Source organism: Agelaius phoeniceus, chromosome 13 (assembly GCF_051311805.1).
Source record: "Agelaius phoeniceus isolate bAgePho1 chromosome 13, bAgePho1.hap1, whole genome shotgun sequence".
Lineage (NCBI taxonomy): Eukaryota > Metazoa > Chordata > Aves > Passeriformes > Icteridae > Agelaius > Agelaius phoeniceus.
This window is the reverse complement of record NC_135277.1, coordinates 10,090,020-10,112,219: the sequence shown is the minus strand read 5'-3', so window position 1 is coordinate 10,112,219 and position 22,200 is coordinate 10,090,020. Positions and strand designations below refer to the sequence as shown.

The following is a 22,200-nucleotide window of genomic DNA, read 5'->3' as shown; positions in this document are numbered from 1 at the left end:
AGAACCTTTAAACTGTGTAAGTATGAGTCAGACTGTTATTATGTACAATCTTGATCATTACATAACAGCTGAGAATGAAAAACCAAACCCAAACGTACATTTAACAGGATATATTTTTAAATAATTTCTTCATTAAGGTTTTTAATGCATGTGTACATGAAAATTTATATTAAAAAATTAAAAAGGAAAATCTTGTTTGTTTAGAATAACTCTGAAGTGCACAAATATTGACAAAAGCTAACAGAAAAAATAATACAGCTCTGCTTTTTTATTAAGTAGTGTTGCTATTACTTAGAGCTGGCAAATAAATGCAATCCTCTGAGTTTTAGAGATTCTCACAAAAAGGACAACATTTTATTATATACATAATTCTGATGTGCAAGTATGCAATCAATATGTACACTTACATTCCTAACTGTTTACATCGTTCTAGAGTATTCACAGTAGAGTCAAGCTTAAGGTTAGAAATGTGAAAAGGCCATTAACAGTGAAAGAAAAAAATAAACCAAGATATGCCTTGGGATTTTAAGACATTTTAAACTACTTGTTAATAGATTTCAGATGACTAAGCTAGAATTTAATTTTGGAGCAGACTAAAAATATAGTTCTTTTTTTAAATAAACAGTAATGCAAGTATGCTCGTAAATGGTTCCACAGATGGCAGTATGACCACAAGCATTGCCCATTGGTCTCTGATTGTGAAGCACTGCTACGGCCCCAGCGAGCCCTGCTGGCAGACACCCTGCTCCTCCCACCAGTGACTGGGTCTGCTGCACTTCTGCATATTTATATGCATTCCCAGGCCTACTTTGCTCTTGAAGAAAGAAAACCACTTTCCTTAAGCCACATTCCTTTACGTGGCCATGTCTACTGCTCGCTGTTCATAGGAAGTATAAAAGAGAATGTAAGCAGCTGAGGACTTCACCGAGGACGCCGAGATCTCGGACACTTCGTGGTCATCAAACTTAAACCAGCGCTGTTTTGAAGCGTTTTTGCAGTAGGCTGTGTAGTGCCCCCCGTCCAGCCCACCGTAATGATTCTGTGAATGTAAGGCAAGGGTTAGTGGTCTTCAAAGCTGCCATTTCTTCCCTGGTTAGGGAAATAATCTAGAACATGAAATTTTTACTAAATCCCAATTGTTCTTTTACAGGATGCAACTTAATCTGTAACTACAATGCAGCCTGGCTGAATCACACAGGCCACCCTGAGTCCTGGCATAAAGTGCAGCTGGGGTTTGAAATGTGACTGGTTACTCACCGATACTGAGAACAGATTGTATCTCTTCAAGGAAGTCTTTGGACCAATAACATACTGAGAGAGGTCAAGAGTTTCCAGTGGAAAATCAACTGAAGTTTGAAGCTTTTGTTTCCATCTTCCATCATAGGAAAATCTAGAGAATTAAAAAGCACCATGAAAAGTTACAGGCTGCTCACAAGCTACTCCACTGTACTAAGCATGTTAGTTTTCCCTGTTTTTAACCAGGATGTGATCTCAACTAAAGCCCCCAGTTCTGTTAACATTTGCTCATGTGTTTCTTAGCAAAAATAACAAGAGATCACTTGTGAAAGTGCCTTGGGAGTTACAGCCTCATAAAAGAAGCATCAGATGAAAATCAAATTCTTGCACCATTACAACTGGTAATGTATCTGTGACCTTCTCTAAGTTAAAATGCTCAGCCACTGCCATGGAACAATCCAGTTCCACCAAAGCCTGGTCAGTTCATCCTAATTAATATCCACCAATCACCATTTCCTTACCGTTTCAAGTGCACAAGAAGAACAGGTGGCAATTTCCAAATTTCTATTTTTTTCAAAGAGTCCCTTCGAGTTTTGCAATGGCTACAGTAAAATCTATTGTTATCAGTGAGCTTTTCTTCTTTGGAGAACAATCTAAGGCATTCCTAAAACAAAATACAGAGATTGTGAATAGCAGGTGTTTTTGCAAGTATAACAAAAATGCTTGTTTCCCATTTGGTTGTTAACCTGCATTGGTTATCTGCATCCTCCATTTCACTGAGGAAAAGTGACTTAAATCTATGTGTGGAAACAAGTTTTACTGCAGATATTAATTAGTGTCCTTCAAAATGTACAGACAATATTTTGTTTAAAACCACAGAATACTTACATTGTGACCTACCAAGCAAGTAATATACCAAAGCAAGTAATATACAGGCTGCTATTGCAGCTTCAGTATTTCCATCCTGCTGCTAACTTAAAACTTTTAAGGAATGACCTATTTCTTTAAACTTTAGAAGACTTGAAAAAAAATGCAGATTCAGATCTGTTCATGTTTCAGGTCAATGCAAATTAAGCAGAATGCTGACCAACCCCTTCAAGCAGAGGGTGAGCAGCAGCAGCATCACAACCCAGTGCCAGCTGGCACTGCAGGAGCAGTTTCTCTCCAGTTGCCCATACCTGCAGAGTGCATTTGCTGGAGGATGCAAGTGGTAATGAGAGATACATGAAAGCCTCGAAGGTTCGGGACCTCTTGTGACACGTCAGACACTGCACGGTGGATTTGAACTGCCCTTGGAACAGTGCCACAATGATGGACTCGTTGAGCTGTTTGTGTTTGTGCCAGGCTATTTCTGCTGCACTTGAGTCATCCAGGTGATCGTTATTTTCTTCCTTGTATCTTTTCCTGTTGTCAGCCTGGACAGCAGAAGTTTAAATACCACAGCAATATATTAACATATATGTAAGTAAGAAATCTCATATAGGCAAGCATATGATTGATTATTCACAAGAATATTTAAACATGTCAGTGTAGCCATCCAGTTCTTTTCTAGTGAGGCTTCTTCTGTGACTCCCTCCACCACCTTATACCTACTACTTCAGAATTCCTACTTTAATTCTGAATAATCATATTTCTTTATATATAAGGTTAAAGTAATATAATCTTATGGAATAAGAAAGTATTTTAAAAATTTCTCTTGATCTTCTGACAGATATATAATTTCTTTTAAGTGTATTGCTTACTTTATTTAGGTCCTCATGCAAGCCATCCATTAGAAAGAGAAGCAATTCTTGGGAGTCCTGTTGGCTATATCCTGCGAATTGGTCATTAATTTTCCCAATTGTAATTTTGAAGTCTTTTGGACTGATATATTTATACTGTCCTGCCCATAATGCTTTCATTATTACACCAAACTCTTCAGCCACTTCACCTTTATGTCCCAGGAAATTTGACCTATAAAATAAGAAACAAACAAAAAAAAAATCTGAGCCATTCAAATAACTGGGTTTTAATATTAATGTTTTAAATTCAAAACATGGTCCCAATTTTAAAATAATTTCTTTAGACTAAGGAAAACTGGCTATTAGACTGAGTTAAATTTTCATCTATGTCAACCCTGTAATTTGGCACCATATTCCAGATGGAAGGTACAGCTGTTTTCAGCATAATTTTGTGAACTATTTAAATATTCAGTTTAGTTTTAAGACACTCTAGCACACATGTATTTTATGAATGTGGTGACCATAATTTAATTATCACAGTCCAGTAAAACCTATTTAGTGACACAAATGAATTTTGAAAATGTCAAGGTGGCCAGAAGTTACCATTTGGCTCCTACTTAAAAAAACAAACAGCCCCACCAAGTGATCTTCTTGAATTGGCCAATATAAAGGCAGATGAGAGATTGTTACCTGTTAATATCAGCTTGATACAAGTTTCTGTTGAAATATTCAGCCAGGTGAGGTGCATTGCACAGACACTGTAATATGGAATTCATGTAGCAAGTGTTCCCTAGATTACGAAGTCCGGTCAGAGCTGGTCCTGATCCCCCAAACACAGGATTGAGATTGCGAATCTGCGATGCAGAGAGCCTGGAAATTTCTGCTTTAGTGTAACAGGCAGGTCTAGAAGCAAAAAATTATTTTTTAGGAGTCTCAGACTTGACAAAGTTGTGCATATAAACCAACCGACACCACACCTCACCCCACCACCCACAGGGACTGGACCATCCTGGCACCAAATACCATCATTTAGGGTACTCAAAACCAGCCAATGCAACAGTGAGAAATCCATATACACTGGCCTATAATGAGGCTCAGTTTTAGGCACTATCAGTTATGAGATTTATATATTTTTTTTCCTTTATTTCTTTAATTCACAGATGAAGAATTAGCTGTTTAATACAGTTTAAAATCTGCAAACTTGCATTTCACAAACTGTCAGAAGATAGACTTTTAGTATGTTAACACAAATAACAGAACTTCAAATGCAACTGTCATCCAGTTAATAGACTGTGGCCTCTGAAATTCCTGCTAATACATAACTATGATACTGATTTCTCAATGAGAACTGCTCAATACATTGAACTTCTAGCAACAAAATTTCAGTCTATTACTCATGCATCCTTTCAACCCACTTAGAAAACAGTAAGGAATTTCAGTTGCTTAAACACAAAGAAAGTCCTTTGTGCTGTCATACTGCCTGAGCTGTGATCTAACTTATCAAACAAACATACTTATTGTCACGATTGACTGCAGGAGTGACAGGAATTCTTTTCTTGTCTTCCTCCTGGATGGCTTGGGTGATATCTGGGGACGAGTAGGAGCGCTTGAGCTTGGAGTGTTCCCTCTCCCGCTCAGCCGCCACCTTTGCCTTGGCTTTCCGGGTGGGAGGGGTTGATGGAGGAGTGGCTGCAGGAGCCATTTCTGGTGGGTACATCTGAACAGTGTTGGTTGGTGAGTGATAGTAGCGATAGGTTCCAGTGATGTCATCCAGGAACTTGGGGGAAAAAACCAAAATAGTTTCAAACTCAAGTGAAAACCCATCATTAACTTACCTATTAACAACAGCACGAGTTTTTCAGACATTGAGATATTAAGTTGTGACTGGCCTCAACACTCAATGGATTAAATTTAGTAGAAGGGAAATTTTCATCAAAATGCCTATTAAACAGCAAAAACCAGGAACAGCAGATGAACTGTCCTAGTTTCATTACAAATAATATTAAAATTCAGAAAGTAACTGTGTGGAAGTTAAAGGGGAGTAAAAAAAAATGATACAAGGTCTAACTTTAGAAGTAAGACACAACTGAAATACAGGACAAAACGACACAGAACAGTTTGATTTTCATTTCAGAAGAGGAGTTACCTTTACCCAACCTGCAGGCAGCCCTGGGACTATCCTTCCCATCTCCTCACTTCGTGCTCTCATTAATGGCTCCCGCTGGGACTAATAAACAAAGAGAAAAGTAAGGTATGTACAGTTCCTATGCAGAGCAACAAGCTGCCTGTGACTTCTCTATGGAGTTACATGATTCAGTGCAAACAGTACAATAAATCCTTGATTATAGATAGAAATAAAATGTATTGTAATGGTAATTTAGTATTTTCTATTGCTCAATCTAAACAAAAAACACTGGAATCTAAACAAAACGTTTGCTGACGCATTCCAAAAAAACAAGAAACAAACCAACCATTTAGTCTCATGAAAGTCACAAAACTCAATTTTTCCCCTGAAGAATCAGGAAATAGTAGGAGTATGTGCTTCTGTTAAACACATTAGGCTGAGCTTTTTTCCCTCTTAAAGTAGCACTTGAAGGTGTGTGCATGAGATGATGAATGCATGGAGAATGTTTGTTAGTGCCACTAGAAATACATCAAGACTTATAATGGAAGTTTCAAGTATTTTTCATATGAATATGACCAATGAAAAAAAGCAAACAAACACTGTGAATATGGCATAGTCTTTTCTTAAGATGATGACTTTCAAAATTGAAATGAAATGGAGTTTAACATAATATAATAATCATAAAGCATCTCCGCTTGATTATTTTGACTACATACAATACATTTGTATTTACTTTAAGTCTTTCAGTATCTTGTTCAGAATCCTCTCTAAGGGGTCCTGGCTTTTGAGCTTCACTGTCTGGTTGTCCTTTAACCCCCATTTGCTGCAAAAGATTTTGAAAGAAGGCTTCAATTTTCATCTGGCATGTCAGTAAACAATGCTGATAAAGTAGAGTTATAATTTCTTTTTTGGTTGTTAAATGCATGTACCACAACAAAGTGGTTAAAGCAGGTAATTTTTATTCCTTCTACATACTATAGGCAATTCACTGGAATAGTTTTTGAAACTGAATGTTGTATTACAGTTTGTTCTGTAGTTTCAACAGCTCAGAAATAAAGTGCAGAACTTCCACCTACGCTACTTTACACCCTAGAAGTTGTAGGGTTTACAATTTGTTGTTAAACTTCAGGCTTTTCTCCCTTTCACTCCTCACTGGCCAAACCTCTCCACGGAAAAGGCAAACTGTGAAGCCAACATGAATTTGGTTGATCATAGGCCCTCATTTTGGGATTATGTGACGTTTCTCTGTCAGTCAAAAGCTCATGAATGACTGTGCTAAATTTGCACAGGAAGATTTATTTTTGCTTTCTTGTTCATTTGGATTAAACAAACATCAGAATATGATCAAATCACAACTGCAATTACAAAAGCAGAGAAAAATATTTTAATTTAACTTCTTGAGAAGTGGTTTTAAAGACGTTTGTTCCATTGTTGGCTTGTAATTGGCTCCTGTTCTATGATCAGATCATTTGTACATTGAGAAACTTTGCAATTTTTTTCAAGAATGAGGAAAGAAAGAACTGTGACGCTCCTCCCTTCCCCCCAAGGTTTGGAACTGGACTGTTTTCAGCAAAAATCCTAGATGAGGATGTTGCTTTGCTTCCTGTGCCAGGTAACAAAATCCTGTTCTGTCAGTGTTTCTACAGCTGGGGGCACTAAAGGGTTCCTTATGACACCATTGTGTCCTTAAGGCCTCATACAGGACCAAGCTGGCACAAGAGAGTAAACACCACCAGGCTTGTATTTTTGAAACAGAGGGTTGCAGTCTATGAACCATCATCCCTTCTAGCTCCATGTGAGTGGGAAATTTTGTTATCCCGTGGGGATTACATGCTGCCCACCTACAAGAAAGAAACAAGCTTGTCTTGGGAAAAAAAAATCTATTTGTGTCTTGGTTTTAACTCTCTCCTCTACTTTTATGTAAAATGTGGTCTAAATACACATCCAATTATGTATTTCAAATTGCTAGATTAAAACTGGACTATTCAGAATGATTTAAGTGCATTACTACCTCACACTTGATGATGATTTTCTTTTTCACTGACCTTGCCTGGAACAGTCACAAAGGTCTGAGATGCATCACCCAGTGCCCGTTTCTGCGTTTCTGGTGTTCGAGTTCCTTTTTCTCTTTCTTCCATGGATATTTTGTCAATCTCAATCCTTTTTGCACCAATGTTTTCTGGTTCATTTTTATTTTGCTTTTTTGCTTCTACTGCTTCTCTGTGTGCTCTTTCTTGTTCCTTTTCCTCCTGTTCTCTTTTTATTTGTTCATCTCTCTCCTTCTGCTCTCTGTCCTCTTTTGATTGCTGTAGCTTTTCTTTGTGTTCCTTTTCCTTCTGTTCCTCTTTTGCCTTTTGTTCTTGTTCTTTTTGCTCTTGTTCTTCTTTTTCTCTCTTGAGCCTCTCTCTCTGTTCCTGCTGCTGCCTCTCCCGCAGTTCCTTTTCCCGTCTGTTTTTCTCTAACAGAGCAGCAGTTTCTGCATGGACCCGACTTTTTTCTTCTTCTGTCAGAGTGTTCCTTCCATCATGCACAGGCTTTGTGGAGCGGTCTGGAACTATTCTTCCACTCTCACCAGACTGGCTGTCACTGATTGTACTTGCAGGTTTTGCTCTGTTATCACCATGGATTTTTAGTGAAGGCTTTTTAGAACGATCCACCTGTAACACAGGTGCAGAACAATTCACTACAGCTACCACTACTCTCTTTGCTAAGCTCTTCCTAAGTGAGATTTGTAAGAGAATAAAGATTGTATCAAGTTGACTTCTGCCAGAGAGAGACATCTTTCAATTTCATTAAATCTTCTCATTCAAACTGCTTGTTAGTAAAATTAGGTATTCATTCCAGGTGTGAACTAATAAACAAGCCCTAAAGAATCATAAGGACAGCATTATGCACTGATTACCACAACCCTCTATTTTTGTGGTTTCAAAGGTGGATATTTTAGGGCAATCAGGCAGCCTAATTTGGGCTTGGCCCTCTCAATCATGTGACAAAGCACACGTTCAAGGCAGATCTGCTTGATGGGAAGGGGTATTTAAGAATGGTTTATGCTCAGCTGTTGCCGGTAGGTTGTTTTTGAGGCTGCAGTGAGTGTTCTGAAGAAATAAAAGCTCATCTGGTTCAGGGACAAACAGAAATAAGGTCTCTAAATTTTACAGTATAGGGTCTCTTGAATGAGATCTATATTAAAGGCTGCATCTGGAAAGTGAAGAGCTTTTAGCCATGTCTACTAAGGTAAGTATTATTTTAGTGTAAGAACTCTACATAGGTGTTTTTATAAAGTCTTATTCACATGAAAGGAAGAAACAAATTCCTATACTTTCACTACTGGGCCCAGAGTGACAAACCACCTAAATGTTTTATTATTTGAATGAAGATACAGTGGCTGGAAATCAGACCTGTGGAACAGCTAAGGTAAACCATGGCTTAATTGTCCTCTCTGTATTTCATCCTATGTTGCTTTAAGTAGAAAGATTATAAAGCTTTCTGAATTAGTGATCAATTGCTGACCTTGAATTTCTCACATGCTCACATAAAAACATTTATGGAAACTTCTGCAATTCTGTTGAGTGTATTTAGTTTCATATAGTTCTGTAGATCAGTTTCCACAGCTTCACAGACCACCAAGAGTCTCTGTACCAATATACTCATGTACAAGGCTTAAAGAAATGTATTGAGTATGTTTACTTGTGGATTTCGAGTTCTGGGTGTGGTGGGTCTCTAACACATTAACCATATACTAACTGAAAGAAAGGAACAGGTCAAAAAGCTTACCTCAGGGATACTTCTTGTAACTGACATGGGATTAACTACAAAGGAACTGTCAGATTTTGGAACAGCAGCATCTTGTATGTTTGGTCTGTTAAGCGATTTTAGTCTCTCTTCCAAATTATCTCCCATTTCTTCATTTTCAGCAACAACAGGTAGCACAGGAGCTGGCTCTTCCAGAGAAGGATATGTAAAATCCACTGCAGGAGGGGTTACAGGAGGGAACCAAAAGAGAATTCTCAAAACAAAACCACAAAAGCAAGATAAACCCCCCATTCCAACCCAAAATTTAGCTTTTAGCCGTAATAAAGACTTTCCTAAAAACACCTGAATGAAAGACTCATCCAGTAAGTACAAATGCTTGGTAGGGTGTTATCCTTTATACTTACAAGAAACAGTCACTGCTTCAGTCCTGCCATGCTGGGGTGGAGTTACTCTAGCATTTGTTGTATACTGTGGAAAACAAAGGAGCCAGTTTTCATAACCTCCCTCTAGAATTAAAGGTTCATTCTGCAGGATGGTTTTGCTTTCCCACTGTATGGAAAAAAAAGTTTAAAGTTAATTGATTTAAAATAGAAAGTAAACTTTTAATAGTGTTGTTTAAATTCCTGTGCCTAGTTGTTAAATTGAGACATTGTTTTTTGAGATTTTTAAACAAGACTTGGAGGTTGCAAAAATAGGGATCCTCTCTGTGTTTGGAGAATGCCCAGCACGTTGGTTCCTGGCTCTGCCTACAACAGGGTGTGAATATTTCTAGCAGAGAAAGAACCACTTACTGCTACTTCACATAACAATCCTCCATGCAGAAAAGTATTTTTATTACAGTATTTGCTTCAGTTTCTTATCTGGTATGTTTGCTGAGGGATTAGTGACTTAGAAAGCATAACATTGACTTTCTGAAACCCCTTGAGAGTTCAGGGTTCAGGCTGCCCTCCTCCTGCTGTCCTCAGTACTAGTACCTGAACAAGGCAGTCTAGAGAACAGAGTCTCTAAAGCAATTAAGATGGAGAACTGCTGAACTATCTCTGAAGCCCAGCCCTGAATGTCAAGGTAACAAAGATTTGCAGTCTTTCACAAGAGCCACCACTGTACAGAGGAGAGACAACACAGCTACACAGAATTTGACTCAAAAATGCTGGGCATCTGCTCACTGTGGAGTCTATAAGCTTCCTGCACTATTGAAACTCAAATTTAATTTAATGTTTACCTAAAAGTTATATTCAAAAATGCAGAAAAGTTAACTGTGCTGAAAATATTTCTGGAGCCTCCTTCATTGCAGCCCCTCCACTGTAGGAAGTACCTGGCTGATAGGACTGCAAAGTAGGTGGCCAACCACTTTCCAGGGATTAGGAATTACTGCTGCTAATATAGGAGAGAAGGTGACTGTTCCTGGGAAACAGGACTAAAAGTACTTTCCCACATAACTCTGTCAGCAGAGAACTGTAAGTTGATGAGCTGCTTATTGAGGAAGTGAGTTGAATCATTCTGCTGTTCACCTGTTTGATAAATTATACTGACATCTACTAGAGTACAGTATGAAACTTCAAACTACACTTCTGCTATCAAAACAAGCAGGCTTTGAAAACTCAACCAAGTGTCACTAAGGCCTCCATATACACATAAATATAAGAGCTTCAAGGCCTTATTTACTAAGATTAATTAATTAATGAATGAAAAGATGAAATTTGCCAACCTTAAAAAGTGCATCTTTCAGGCTCTGTAGAGTTGTTCCCAGCTTTAAGTCTTCAGCAGAACTAAACCAGTCTAGCAGTATAACATAATGGAACTGCCCTCTCCTCTTCCATGAATCCCTAGACTCCTCTGGGAGTCTAGCTTCAATCAGGTAAGCAGTATCTCTGAAATGAATTAACATGCATTTAAAGATTCATGTACAAGTAACATTCTGTCCAACAATACATAATCTATAGATGTTTATGTGCTGGGATAAAATAAATATGCATTGTGTTGAAGTCAGTACATGCAAGAACAGAGCTGTGCAGGTACATCTCACCCACTGGTATACAGCAGGAATTCTGACACTAGGTGTACAAGCTTTAAAAGCATGTACTTTTTTAGAAAATTAAATATTTCACTCTCATTTAACATCATGTCTTACCCAGGATGGATAGCTTCTTCTGGGACACTGATGGATTTTGGAATACAGGATTCCTGATAGTCCTTTGATTTTCGAGCATCCATTATAAGCAATTCAATATTTTTGTCTGACATCATTGCAAACAGTCTCTCAGGTGTGACTGCTCCTTGAAAGAGAGAAGCAATTACATGTAAGAAGCCACATTATAAATGAAGATAGCTATGAATGGCTATGGTATCTGACTGGTGCAATCAAAACTGCAAACAGATGACAGAACTAAGAAATCCCACAAAGTCATGGAGGTGAGATGTTACAGCATGGGCCTTTTGCTCCCACTGCTGTAGTGATCAGCCCCTGATCTGTTAGATTAGACAAATACTGAATATTTCAGTCATAAACAAGTTTAATGTATTGTGGTCTCATTTAAATCAAGCTATATAGGCAAGCATTTGTGAACTACACGCTGCAGATATTCCTCTTGAGAACTCTAGAGAACATTTTCACATACTCATTACAAGAACAAAAAGCAGAAGGTTGTAAGGAGAATGGAAAAATTTTGTATTTAACTGAATAAGATGTCATATTTCATCCTTGCCTATCAGCAGTAGAGCTGTTTTTCTTTCTAACCTGACCACTTCAGGACTAGTTCATCTCCCTTACTGAACAGTTGAAAAACTAACTACAGATCTCTAAGTTTATGAGAAGTAACGAAGGCTTTAATACAGAGTTTAATGAATTACTGATTTGTTATAACTGAAATGCAGGATACTAGAGTTTCACAAAAATATTTTAACTGTGAAATAACTGCTGAGAAAGACTGCAGCTGTGAGGTGATTAGTGCACAGTCATACAGAAACATTTTTCACATTTGTGTGAGCACTGCATCTCTTACCACTCAGGCTATCAGACTGATCTTTTCTTTCCAGTGAATGCTTTGTCTCACCATTAATCTGTATAAGGGAAAAAAAAAAGTTTAGCATGTAATACTGAGAACTAAGGTGGCCAACAAACAATGACTCTCACAGAGCCTGAAGGAAACTTATCAGACAGTTAAGCCACAGGAACAAACATAGCACAAGGAAGCTGCTTCTGAAGATGTGCTGACAAATGTACTCAAAAGATACTGAGGTTGCTGCCCTGCCTAGACAGAAAACAGAGAGGTAATATAACCTAGGATACCATCATCTAACAGAAGAAATTCTTTAAGTATTTGTGGAGAATTAAGTGTTAATTGTTTCCACACTACTGCTAAAAAGTCAACCTTCCCCTAAAATGGAGACAATGTTATCCTTAATATCAGTTTGTCACCACTACCTTGGGTTTCTTGCACTAATTCTGGCATAAAACAGAATCATAAAGCTCAGTCTATCTTACACAAGACATGGAGGCTACTAGGACTTCACATATTCCAAAGAAATGTCAAAGAAGGGTTATGGAGAGTGTACATTACTTCAAAAAACCCCCACCTTGATTCTGAACTGGAAATAGCCACTACTAGAGACTAAATTGAAACTATCCATTCAGATTGAATTAGAGTTTGTAAACATCTTCACTTACCCTTTGGCTTTTTCCTTTGGAATCCACAGCACTTTCTGAGGAGTTTTTGGCTGAGCTCTTTCCATCATCTTTTGGTTCTTGCTTTTTCTGTAGCTCCTGTCTGTCCCTCTCTTCAAGTTTTTTCCGAACTTCAGCTTCCTCGTATCTGTTGGGGGAAAAAGTGCCTTTTTTCAATACTGTGGTTTTGGCTAACCTTGGATTATTAATATCAAAATCACTAAGTCTTCAGTCAAAAACTTTAAAAGAAGGATTTAGAATTTTAAAAAGTTAAAGTATTGCCAGTTTTTGTATTCCAACAAACTCCATTTTGCTTCCTAACTATGTGGTCTTATTTCTCCCACTTTTGGGTTGGTTTTCTTATTGTTAAATCTTGGTTTGAGTCCTATTACATAGCCACTGATTGTAAAGCTATTTTTTTCTTAAAACCTGGGGTCATGCTTAGCTATGGTATCTCTGAATGTTTTTCACTTTCCATAGACAACTATAGGTACTGGTGACTTACAAGTAAACTCCAATATATTACAACAGTCATCCCAGGTATTTTATTTCATTTTGCAATCGAGCCAGTGAAGAGTAAGTTAGCTCAGATATCTAAATTTGCTTTTTCTGGGAAGTTGGATCAGAACTGCTTTTACAGTAAACACCTTCAGAATGTAAGTTGACTCCATGATGTGCTCACCTGTGTGCCTGGTGCTTGTTTCAAACACTGGGCCTACAGGGAAGCCAATGCAAGAACTGCAAGGAGTTTTGGGGGGTGAGGTCTTGCATACACACCTGTCCTTTTCATAAAGCCTCAGATTTGAAAATTACTCTCCCAGCCTTTCACCACTAGAAGGACAATCATGGTATTGTAAGCCATGATTGATCTCCAAACTACAGTTTTCAGATCACCACTGCAGGTTTGTACAGTCACATCACTGTTCAATAGTATTCACTTACATTTAATACAACTGAGTAGTTTAAGGGTTACTAGTATCATAAAACAAAAATAGAATGTTTGACCTAACAATTTGGATGACTGAAGCAAGAAGTAAAACATGAACTCAGAACTGTGTTAGTAAGGGCTCATTTTAACCAGATGTTGTGTAATGAGGGTTAAAATGACAGTGACAATACAGCTGTATGTTAATAACCTAGATCATTCAAATTCCACCTCCAAGTCTACTGCACTAATTGCCCACTAAGAGGAAGGAGGCAGCAAGTCTCTAATTTTATTTTCAAACAGGCTTCTTGATTTGGCACAGGCATTGTAAGTTAGAACTGAGTATTTTGTTCCCACTTGGATTTAATGACACTAAAGCATATTTCAGATTTTAGTTTAATTTGGTCAGTATGAAATATTTACCCATCAATTTCCTATTTATACTTCTGAAGCACGTAGTAGGTCATTCATGTAAGCATTCCTGCCCCTATACAAGTTTCATCAACTCCACTTTTAGTTAACAATTAACATTGAAACTATTTGCTGGCCTACTGCCTGGGGAAGAAATTATACAAATAATTTCCTTGAAACTACTTCTGTAGTTACACAGGAGTCATGTTTCATTTCTGTTACCTTTAAATATTTACACATTTTGCCAGAGTAGTTAAAAGTTACTGCATCAACTCCAAAACTCCATTCCTTTCATAAAAAGACATAAGTTACTTAACAACAAGTCTCTACATTTTGGGTTTCTCTGATTCTATCAATGTTTACTCTTAAGAGTGAATTTGTAGCTGTGTTTAATTGTAAGACTCACCTAAACAAAGAAAATCTAAAGATTGTTTCATACACAGTGTCATGAGATCTTTGTGAAGTCACTTTTCACATACATGTAACTACACTCACAGTTTACCAAAACTAACTTTATAGATTTAGCACTTTGGAGGTATAAAATACACTTTCACAAGAATACTTCAAAGGAGGGGGGTGGGACATGACACTTGTGAAGGGAAATGTGCCCAGCTGCAGAGAGTGAGAGCTGAAAGAGTGAGAAAGTTGCTAAGGATGCAAGAATCAGAGAAGGCTGGAAATAAGAACTACTGTGCTAAATATCACCTAAAGATAGACCCTACCTTGCAACTTACTAACACAATTTCATGGCTTATGGCACAAAGATTAACTTGTCAGCTGATAACCAGGTACCCAAAAACCCATCAGCATCTGCTCATCTACATACTGGCAGAACTGTGCATTCCGTACACACATCTGCAAGCGGCTAAAGAATCAAAACCTGGCATTTCTCAGTGGAAACTACATCAGACTAGGGGGACTTTGTAGGCTATCTGATTATTAGGAACATTCATTAATATATTTGGGCTCAGATGACCTTATGATTAAAAGGCTGAGGAAGAAATTGCTCTTGATCATCTCTCCTGTATATGTACTTCAGACCTTGTGGTGTCTTTTTATTAGTCAATTAACTAAACTAGGAGACACTGTCAACAAAGCAAGGAATTAGCAGAAAGTGTACAAAATGACAAGTTATTGGAGTGTGTGGTAGTGAAAATTATCTCTAGTAAAAGACTTCTGGGAATAAATTTAAGCTCTCAAGAGTTTCAGGTACCTATGGTTTACTCAAGTGCAATTGCTTACGACTAAATAGCATGAAAATCTGCACTTGGCACACATACAGGCTCGAGGTAAAAGGAACAATGTTTTAGCCATCAACTATATTACATACCTGAGTTTAAGGCTGTCTGACAGTATTTCAGCTTCATCAAGAGCTTTTTTTAAATTTGTAGGTCCCAGAATTGAATGAAAATAATCCTAAAATGACAAGCATCACATAATATAAATATGCAGTTTAACAATGCTTACTTCTATGTATGTCAAGAGTCACTAATTGTATGGAGAACTGATATTATAATGATATTAATGCTAAAAAAAGAGAACTAGTTTGAGTCAAAACATTTTCCATTCAAATATGAGTGTGTAAGAAAGACTAAAGTCTAAGACTTACTAAAGACTTACTTGTCTAGTCTAAGGACTAGACAAGGCAACTTCACCAAAGAAGTCTGACTGGTAAAAATTATGGGAATACTTTTCCATGAAAAAATATTCACAGATCTGACAATTTGTATAGTTCATACATAAAAAGAAAACTAAAAAAAATTAACACCAGACTTCTCAAAATCAAGAAAGAAAAAAATAGCACTATAAGTTAGACAGTTTACTTAATATCAGTGTGATCCTTTGAATGTGTATTAGTGTAATTCTCTGTACTTCTCATACTTTGTCCAATGCAGAAGAGATTAGCCAGAAAGCTTTTATACCTGCTGCTGCCTAAAATCAGGTCTCTTTCTAATAAGGTTATAAACAGCCACATATTTCATGTATAGGATGTAAGCTTTTTCTTCATCTCCATCCAGTCTGCTTTCTTCTGCTGCTTTGAAAATCTTAAGGGCACTCTGCACATAACTGAAACCAAAGAAGAGGAGTAAAGTACATAACTGTTGACTTGTCCTCAAACACCTTTTCATTACAAAATGCCATCTTAAGTGTTTACAGACTTCACCCATATATTATTTGATTTTACCACCTTAATATAAGGCTTTCATTAAATATGAATTGCAATCATGTTCCTCCAAATAATGTTTATCTTTGCTAGTTTGTTTACCAGCCTTATTTAAAGTCTTCCATAATTAAATATCATAGCGAGATATGGAAAAAGGTACTCTTCCCTTCTAAGAATAACTTTCTTTCTAGGAAAAATTAAGTTATAGTAAGACAAAATTAAATCATTGATTGTCTAAAAATGCTAGAGGGAGGCAAAGCATTCAGACATTTGCTAAAGGTTTTGTTATTTTTACAGATTTGCATTTATGTAGCCTTTCCTCTAAGTATGTGGATTTTCATGGGCATTGTGCTCTGTCCAAGTCATGCTTTGTCAGTATGCCAAGTGACTTCTGAAGGGAGTAAGCATATCCAATGTGACAGTTGAGAGCCATACATAAGACTATTGAAGATTTTGTATCTAGCAGAAATAATTAAGGAAATTTAGATCCACAACAAATTTGTTCTGGAACCACTAATGTTTTAAGTATTAATTCAAAATAAATTATAACATATATACCTTTTTGTACTGGTCTTTTCAGGTTTTACTTCTGTCTTCTTGTTGAGATCTTTCAATGAAGTAGAGAGGTAGAGCTCCTTAGGTACAGATGCCACAGCAGGCATGTTAATATTGTTACTTATGTCCCTTCTAGGATGTTACAGCTTCTTAGAAGTCTCTACCAATATTTTTCTGGAGGAGGAAAAACGGTAGGAAGAGCCAAATTATATTCCAATTACTTTTAGTACTGTAGTTATAGTTACCTGTGTAGGTTTATTATCTAATTTATCTCACCTTATGTGAGCTAGCAAATAGAGTGTCTGAACAATTAATAGTATAAATTAATCTTTCAAAGTGACAGAATTATTTGAAATCACTTCCTGTATTGATCAAGAATGTCCAGCAATATCTGTGCTAATGGGAAAATTTAAAAAAATGCTGACTCATGAATGTTCAAAATCATCATATCCAGCACATTTATTCTACTGAAATGCCAGCAAGTATACTATCAAAAAATAGCTGACTCCTCTGTACTCTGCAAATACACATTACCCCCTCTGAAAAATGACTTTGAATGTCTTGCTAAGAGATAAGCTGAGAACAGAGAGGCTGCTACCATTAAAGTCTACTGAAACATCTCGGACACTCTGCAGGTCTTCAACTCCTGGGTGCCATTGACTTTGTGCTTTCATTTGGGAGCGCTCTCCAGGCAGCCATGAAATAGTTAAGCAGAATTTGGTCACAAGGGACTGTTACATCATGTTATCTGAGAAAGGGAAGTCCAGGAAGTCTCCTGCAGACAGTCTAACTAAAACTCTCTGCATCTAGTACACAGTGAGCTATTTTATTTTAGCCTTGGGGGTGGCAGGGGAGGAACTGAGCTCCCTCACAAGCAAGAGGGGAGACATTCAGATGTGAGCAATACTGAAGGAATGAAGGGGGACTCATTAGAAGACAGACACTCAAATGATATCAGCAAGGAAGTTATTTCCTAGTACAGAAAAGCCACATGGCTTTTGAGAAGATGAAGGTAGAGCATTTCTCTTTCAATGTGATCAGCATCAAGTGTGACCAAAAAAAACCTGTCAGTGACCTCAGAGGGAAGTTTCACCTGACCAAATTGATCAGTAGCCACTCAATGAGGTAGTCCCAATTTCCCTCCCTCTTTCTCATGCTGGTCTGGTACTTCTCCAACCTCTTGAGCCAATTCATCCTGCTGAAGAAGCAGAAAGGCTACACAGCTTGTGCAAGGGCAGCAGTTGGCATGTGCAGTCAAGAATGAGAGGCTAAGGTGGGAATGGGATCCTTCCAAGGCTCAGAGCTGTTGTACTCCCTGAAGTATTACTGCACAGAGCATTGCCAGGCTGACTCTTGTTGGGCTAGGAATTGGTTATCAAACAAAGACACTGAGTTAACACAAACATTTGGTCTAAGGTATGCCAAGGTCAGACTAACCAATATCTAGCAAAATAACTTACTGCTTGAACACGGATGCTGTATTTGCAAATTTCCTTGATAACTAGGTATCAGCTTTTTAAAACTGAAAAATTTGTTTAAAATCCTCTCTTAGTGGACTAATTTCCAGATAATTCTATAAAGTAAGTACTGAAGTCCTCAAATACTATCTTTAATACATAGAATTAAAAACATATCCCATACCTAACTCATCTTAAAACCTTGTCTTTTGTATATGATGTGTCATTCATTCAATTTAACTTTCAGGGGGATACTTATGAGCTGAAAACAAGGCAGATAATTCATTAAAACTGCATGCAGTAGAAACAAAACACAGACATTCCCTGCCCCAAAGAAGACCTTTCCAGTACAAAAGCCTTTTAGCCTAAAACAAAGACATACTTTTTGCAACCTCATAAAGAGAGCCTTCACTCTTATTAAGATTTTAGTATTGCTTGTCTCATTCTACCTTCAGAGCATATCTTTACCTGGCTTTTATTTTTTTCACCATGGAACTGTAAATAGACTTTTCCTTTGAAGCTTTTAAGTCCTTTCCAAATATATCTTCAATGTTTGCTCTGTTATGTAACCAGTATTTTCTTAATCTTAAGTGGCAGCATTTGGTTGTGTTCTGACAGAATATTGTAACTGAATACGCAGTCTGAATAAGATATGCACATAGCATTACTGTGCTGTGTGCATATGAGCAAAAAAAGCTCAAGATTATGTGGAAGATGAACCATTTAATGATGTCAGTAAATTCTCAAGTGTTGCTGACATACCTTGAAAAGGACATATCTTCTGGAACATCATCTGTACAAATCTAGAACTAGTAAGTAAAAGCCACCTCTGAGCTTTGGCCTGAAACAAAAATTGTCTTTCCACATTTTCCTATGGTCACTAAGTTATAACTGCAGGTCTTTAAACTGCCATGCAAGTTCACTGCTGAACTTTTATTTTCTGATTAAAAGAAATTTCTATGCCTTTTTTAAAACATGAGCTTCTAACCACAGTAGCTGATGAATGAGATATTAATTACCCTTTGACCTCCCACAGCATCACAATTCATAAAATATGCTGCATGGAGATGAGAAAGAATGAATAAGGAGTAACATTTTCTGAACTTTTAAAAAAATCAAATTCTCAACCACATACTTAATCAAAATACAGCATATGTGTTAAGTTGTTATGAGATTTCAGTGGCAGTTTTTAAGACATTTTTCTATACAGAATCTTAATTTTGGATCTGTAACTAACATTTTCAGGTTTATCCATCACAAATGCCCCAAGCTGATTTTAGTTACTACAGACTGACCATTGTTGACTGCTCAGTCTTAGCTTGTAAGCACCCTTTAAATTTTCTTAAGCTTCTACTAAATTTTAAGATGTGCATTACCCTAATTTTCCTCATACTCAAATGAACATGGTTTATTTCCTTAATTTTTGAGCATGCTTTGGGAGGACTATAATTTCAGAGTCCAAATCAGGTCCTTCATTGATAAATATTGCCATCTGATTTTGAACACAATTTTTTTGCATATATCAGATTCCTAACTGGCCTAGTGTCAGTGGAGAAATCCAGTAAAATCCAGTTCCACAAACGCAGTTTGGAACTAGGCAGCATCAAAGAAAACTGGATCATAAAACCATGAATAGAAGAGACTGAAGAAGTTGTAATAGCTAAATCTACTATTAGTCGACCCTATGAGGAAGAAGCAACAACCTATTTCAGGTTTGTCAACTTTTATCTTAAAAAATAAGATCAAACTTAAAACCTGACACCTTTTCTAATCCCAGCTGAAGTATTATCTCTGGGTCCTTTTTCATACCTATGAGTGCTGAAAACAAGGCCAATATCCCAAAATATAAGTAAAGTCATGCTTGTATGATTATAGGCAATTGACATACTTAGAATGGATAGTTTTACCCTGACAGAGAAACATACCTGTTGGTGACAGGTTTTTCAACATGTAATTATCATGCCAGTTTTACTAAGGATATGAGTAAGCTTTAAGTGGAATGACTACAGAAAGAACAATGCACTGAAGCAGTTACACTGCAAGCAACGCACACACTAACACATTGTGAAATACTGACACAAGTAATGGGCATCACCAATTCAGGTATATAATCAAGTATTATTCACTTATTTTTCTCTCTAGCACTTGAGCAAATGAAAAATGGGTTTCTCGTGAGCATTAAGTTACTCAGTTTTCTCAGAATTAAGCTGTACTGTCTGCACTTAGTACACAAGAGTTGGTTTTCTTTAAGATTATCAATTTGAGTGTAGAGACCAAGAATTTTTCAAAGATTGAACTACACAATCAATCAGCATATTTAGTTCTGTTAGTCCTCTAGCTCTCTTCCAGGCTCTGGTATTGTTAATACTACAGGCCTTGGTCCTGTAACCTAACGTGCATAGGATGATTATAACTATTGGGGCTTCTTATGGCAAGTTCATTATGCTCACAGAGAGTACCCAAACTTGCACTGTTCTTCTGGTTCCAGAGCAGTAACACATCACGGGTCTCTCTCTGGCCACGTACCTGCTGAAACCTGCATCAGCCTGCACTGCCAAGCCTCACAAGGACTCTCTCCACGCAGTGAGAAAACCCTTTGACAGACAACCATCCCACACTATAAAGTTTCTTAAATACACTGGATTTTCTGCAGGAAGTTTGAAAGTTATTCTAAGTAAAACCACAAATAGTTCCACTTGTTATTTAGATAAATGAACATTTGCAAGGCGTAGGCAAACAGCAGAGGTGATAAGAAGCCGGGGAGGTGACAGGGAGGCAGAAAACTCCTTCAAGTTTCTAAGCGGGCGGTCAATAGCGCTGCGGCGGCCCGGCCGGGCTGTGGCAATCTCCATGACACCGCAGCTCACCGGCCGCAGGAGTGCGGCACTCTGGGAAGCGCCGCTTCCCTGCCATCTTCCTCCGGCCGCTCTCGGGCTCGGCGGCGGCTCCGCCGGCCCCGCTCGCTCCTCGCTCGGCCGGGCTAAGGCTGGGAGACTGCGGGCTGCCCAAGGTCACAGCGCCGGCTCCCCGCCGGGCCAGGCCCGATTCTCCTCGCGCGGCCCGGACCGGCTCCCTGCCCTCCGCAGCCCCTCGAGGGCCGCTCCCCCCGCACGGCGGGGCTGGGCCCGGGGCTTCCTCCAAGGGCGCCCGCCCCTCCCGTCACTGCCGGAGCCCCCTCCCCGCAGGCCTCGCTCCCCGCCGGCCCAGAGCCGCCCCGGCCGCGCACTCACCGCCGCGAGGACTCGCTGCCTCCGCCCGCCGGCCCGGGGCAGGCCCATGTCCGAGCGCGGCTGCCGAGGAGACGCTACGCGGCCATGGCTGCTGGGGCGGAACTCGGCGGCGTCCCTCCCTCCCCGCTTCCCTCCCTCCTGCCGGGCCTCCGCTCCCCGCGGGGGCGGGGACTGTCACGGCCCTATCCGTGCCGCGGGGCCGGCTCGGGCCGCGCGGGTGCGGGGCGGCCGTGCCGCTGTCCTGTGGGCCCTGCGGGGCGAGGCAGCGCTGGGGCGGCCGGGGGACGCAGACCCACACGCCGTGGGGCTGCCTCGGAGCTGGGGTAGCTCCGGGGGCGGTGTGAGAGGAGAGAGACGCGGTGACCTCGCCCAGCAGCAGCCGGCGGCCCCGGAGAGCGCTCCGGGTTACCTGCCGTTACCTGCCGTGCCCTGCCGGCCTCCACGGGCTGCTGGCCCGCCGGAGCTGGTTCCTCGCCTCGGGAGCGGAGATTTATTACTGTGGCCAGGGCACTAAGAGCGGGCTCTGGGGGCTGTCACAGTCTGTAGGACATGCCAGGGTTTCTATGGGGTGTTATACTGGCTCACTGCACTGTGCAATCTGGTGTGGGAACCCCAGACACCTCTCTTTATAAAAATATCGTTTTTACTTTAGAGAAAAGTGGATTGCTAGGGGACACTCCAAGTTTTCTGTTGATGACAGTGTTTTTTGTGCACCTTGTGTTACTACAAGCATCGTATCTGAGGGATGGCAGGGATGTGTGGACGTGCTGTACAGTCATGCTAGGAAAAGGGGAGAGGCTGGTCCTGCCGTGGAGATCTTTCACAAATGGAGGAGATGCTCTGTGCTGCCACAATCCTGACCGGTCCCCCAACTGTGTTGGAGGGTGAGGGGATTCAACAACTACATTTCAACCTGGTACTCAGTTTTGCCAATGGAGATGTCTTGTGAGCTGGAGCAG

General features: G+C 39.3%; 1 protein-coding gene across 3 annotated transcripts; it reads right to left on the bottom strand.

The window, feature by feature from the left end:
• Positions 1-95: 95 nt before the first annotated feature.
• Positions 96-21,395, bottom strand: USP8 (ubiquitin specific peptidase 8). Of its 3 annotated transcripts, XM_054642421.2 has the most exons (20): positions 21,242-21,395; positions 16,558-16,728; positions 15,758-15,902; positions 15,166-15,251; positions 12,503-12,647; positions 11,838-11,895; positions 10,967-11,111; positions 10,544-10,706; positions 9,240-9,384; positions 8,857-9,050; positions 7,128-7,739; positions 5,816-5,905; positions 5,104-5,184; positions 4,472-4,734; positions 3,648-3,860; positions 2,979-3,189; positions 2,415-2,651; positions 1,758-1,900; positions 1,258-1,390; positions 96-1,039 (listed from the first exon to the last, which is right to left on the bottom strand). In XM_054642421.2, the coding sequence occupies exons 2-20, from the start codon at positions 16,659-16,661 to the stop codon at positions 854-856; spliced, it is 3,354 nt and encodes a 1,117-aa protein (XP_054498396.1). In that variant the 5' UTR covers positions 16,662-16,728; positions 21,242-21,395; the 3' UTR covers positions 96-853. The 3 variants fall into 3 exon arrangements, with proteins under 3 accessions (XP_054498396.1, XP_054498397.1, XP_077041784.1); XM_054642422.2 differs by lacking the exon at positions 5,816-5,905; XM_077185669.1 differs by lacking the exons at positions 15,166-15,251; positions 15,758-15,902; positions 16,558-16,728 and having other exon boundaries at positions 21,242-21,386.
• Positions 21,396-22,200: the final 805 nt, after the last annotated feature.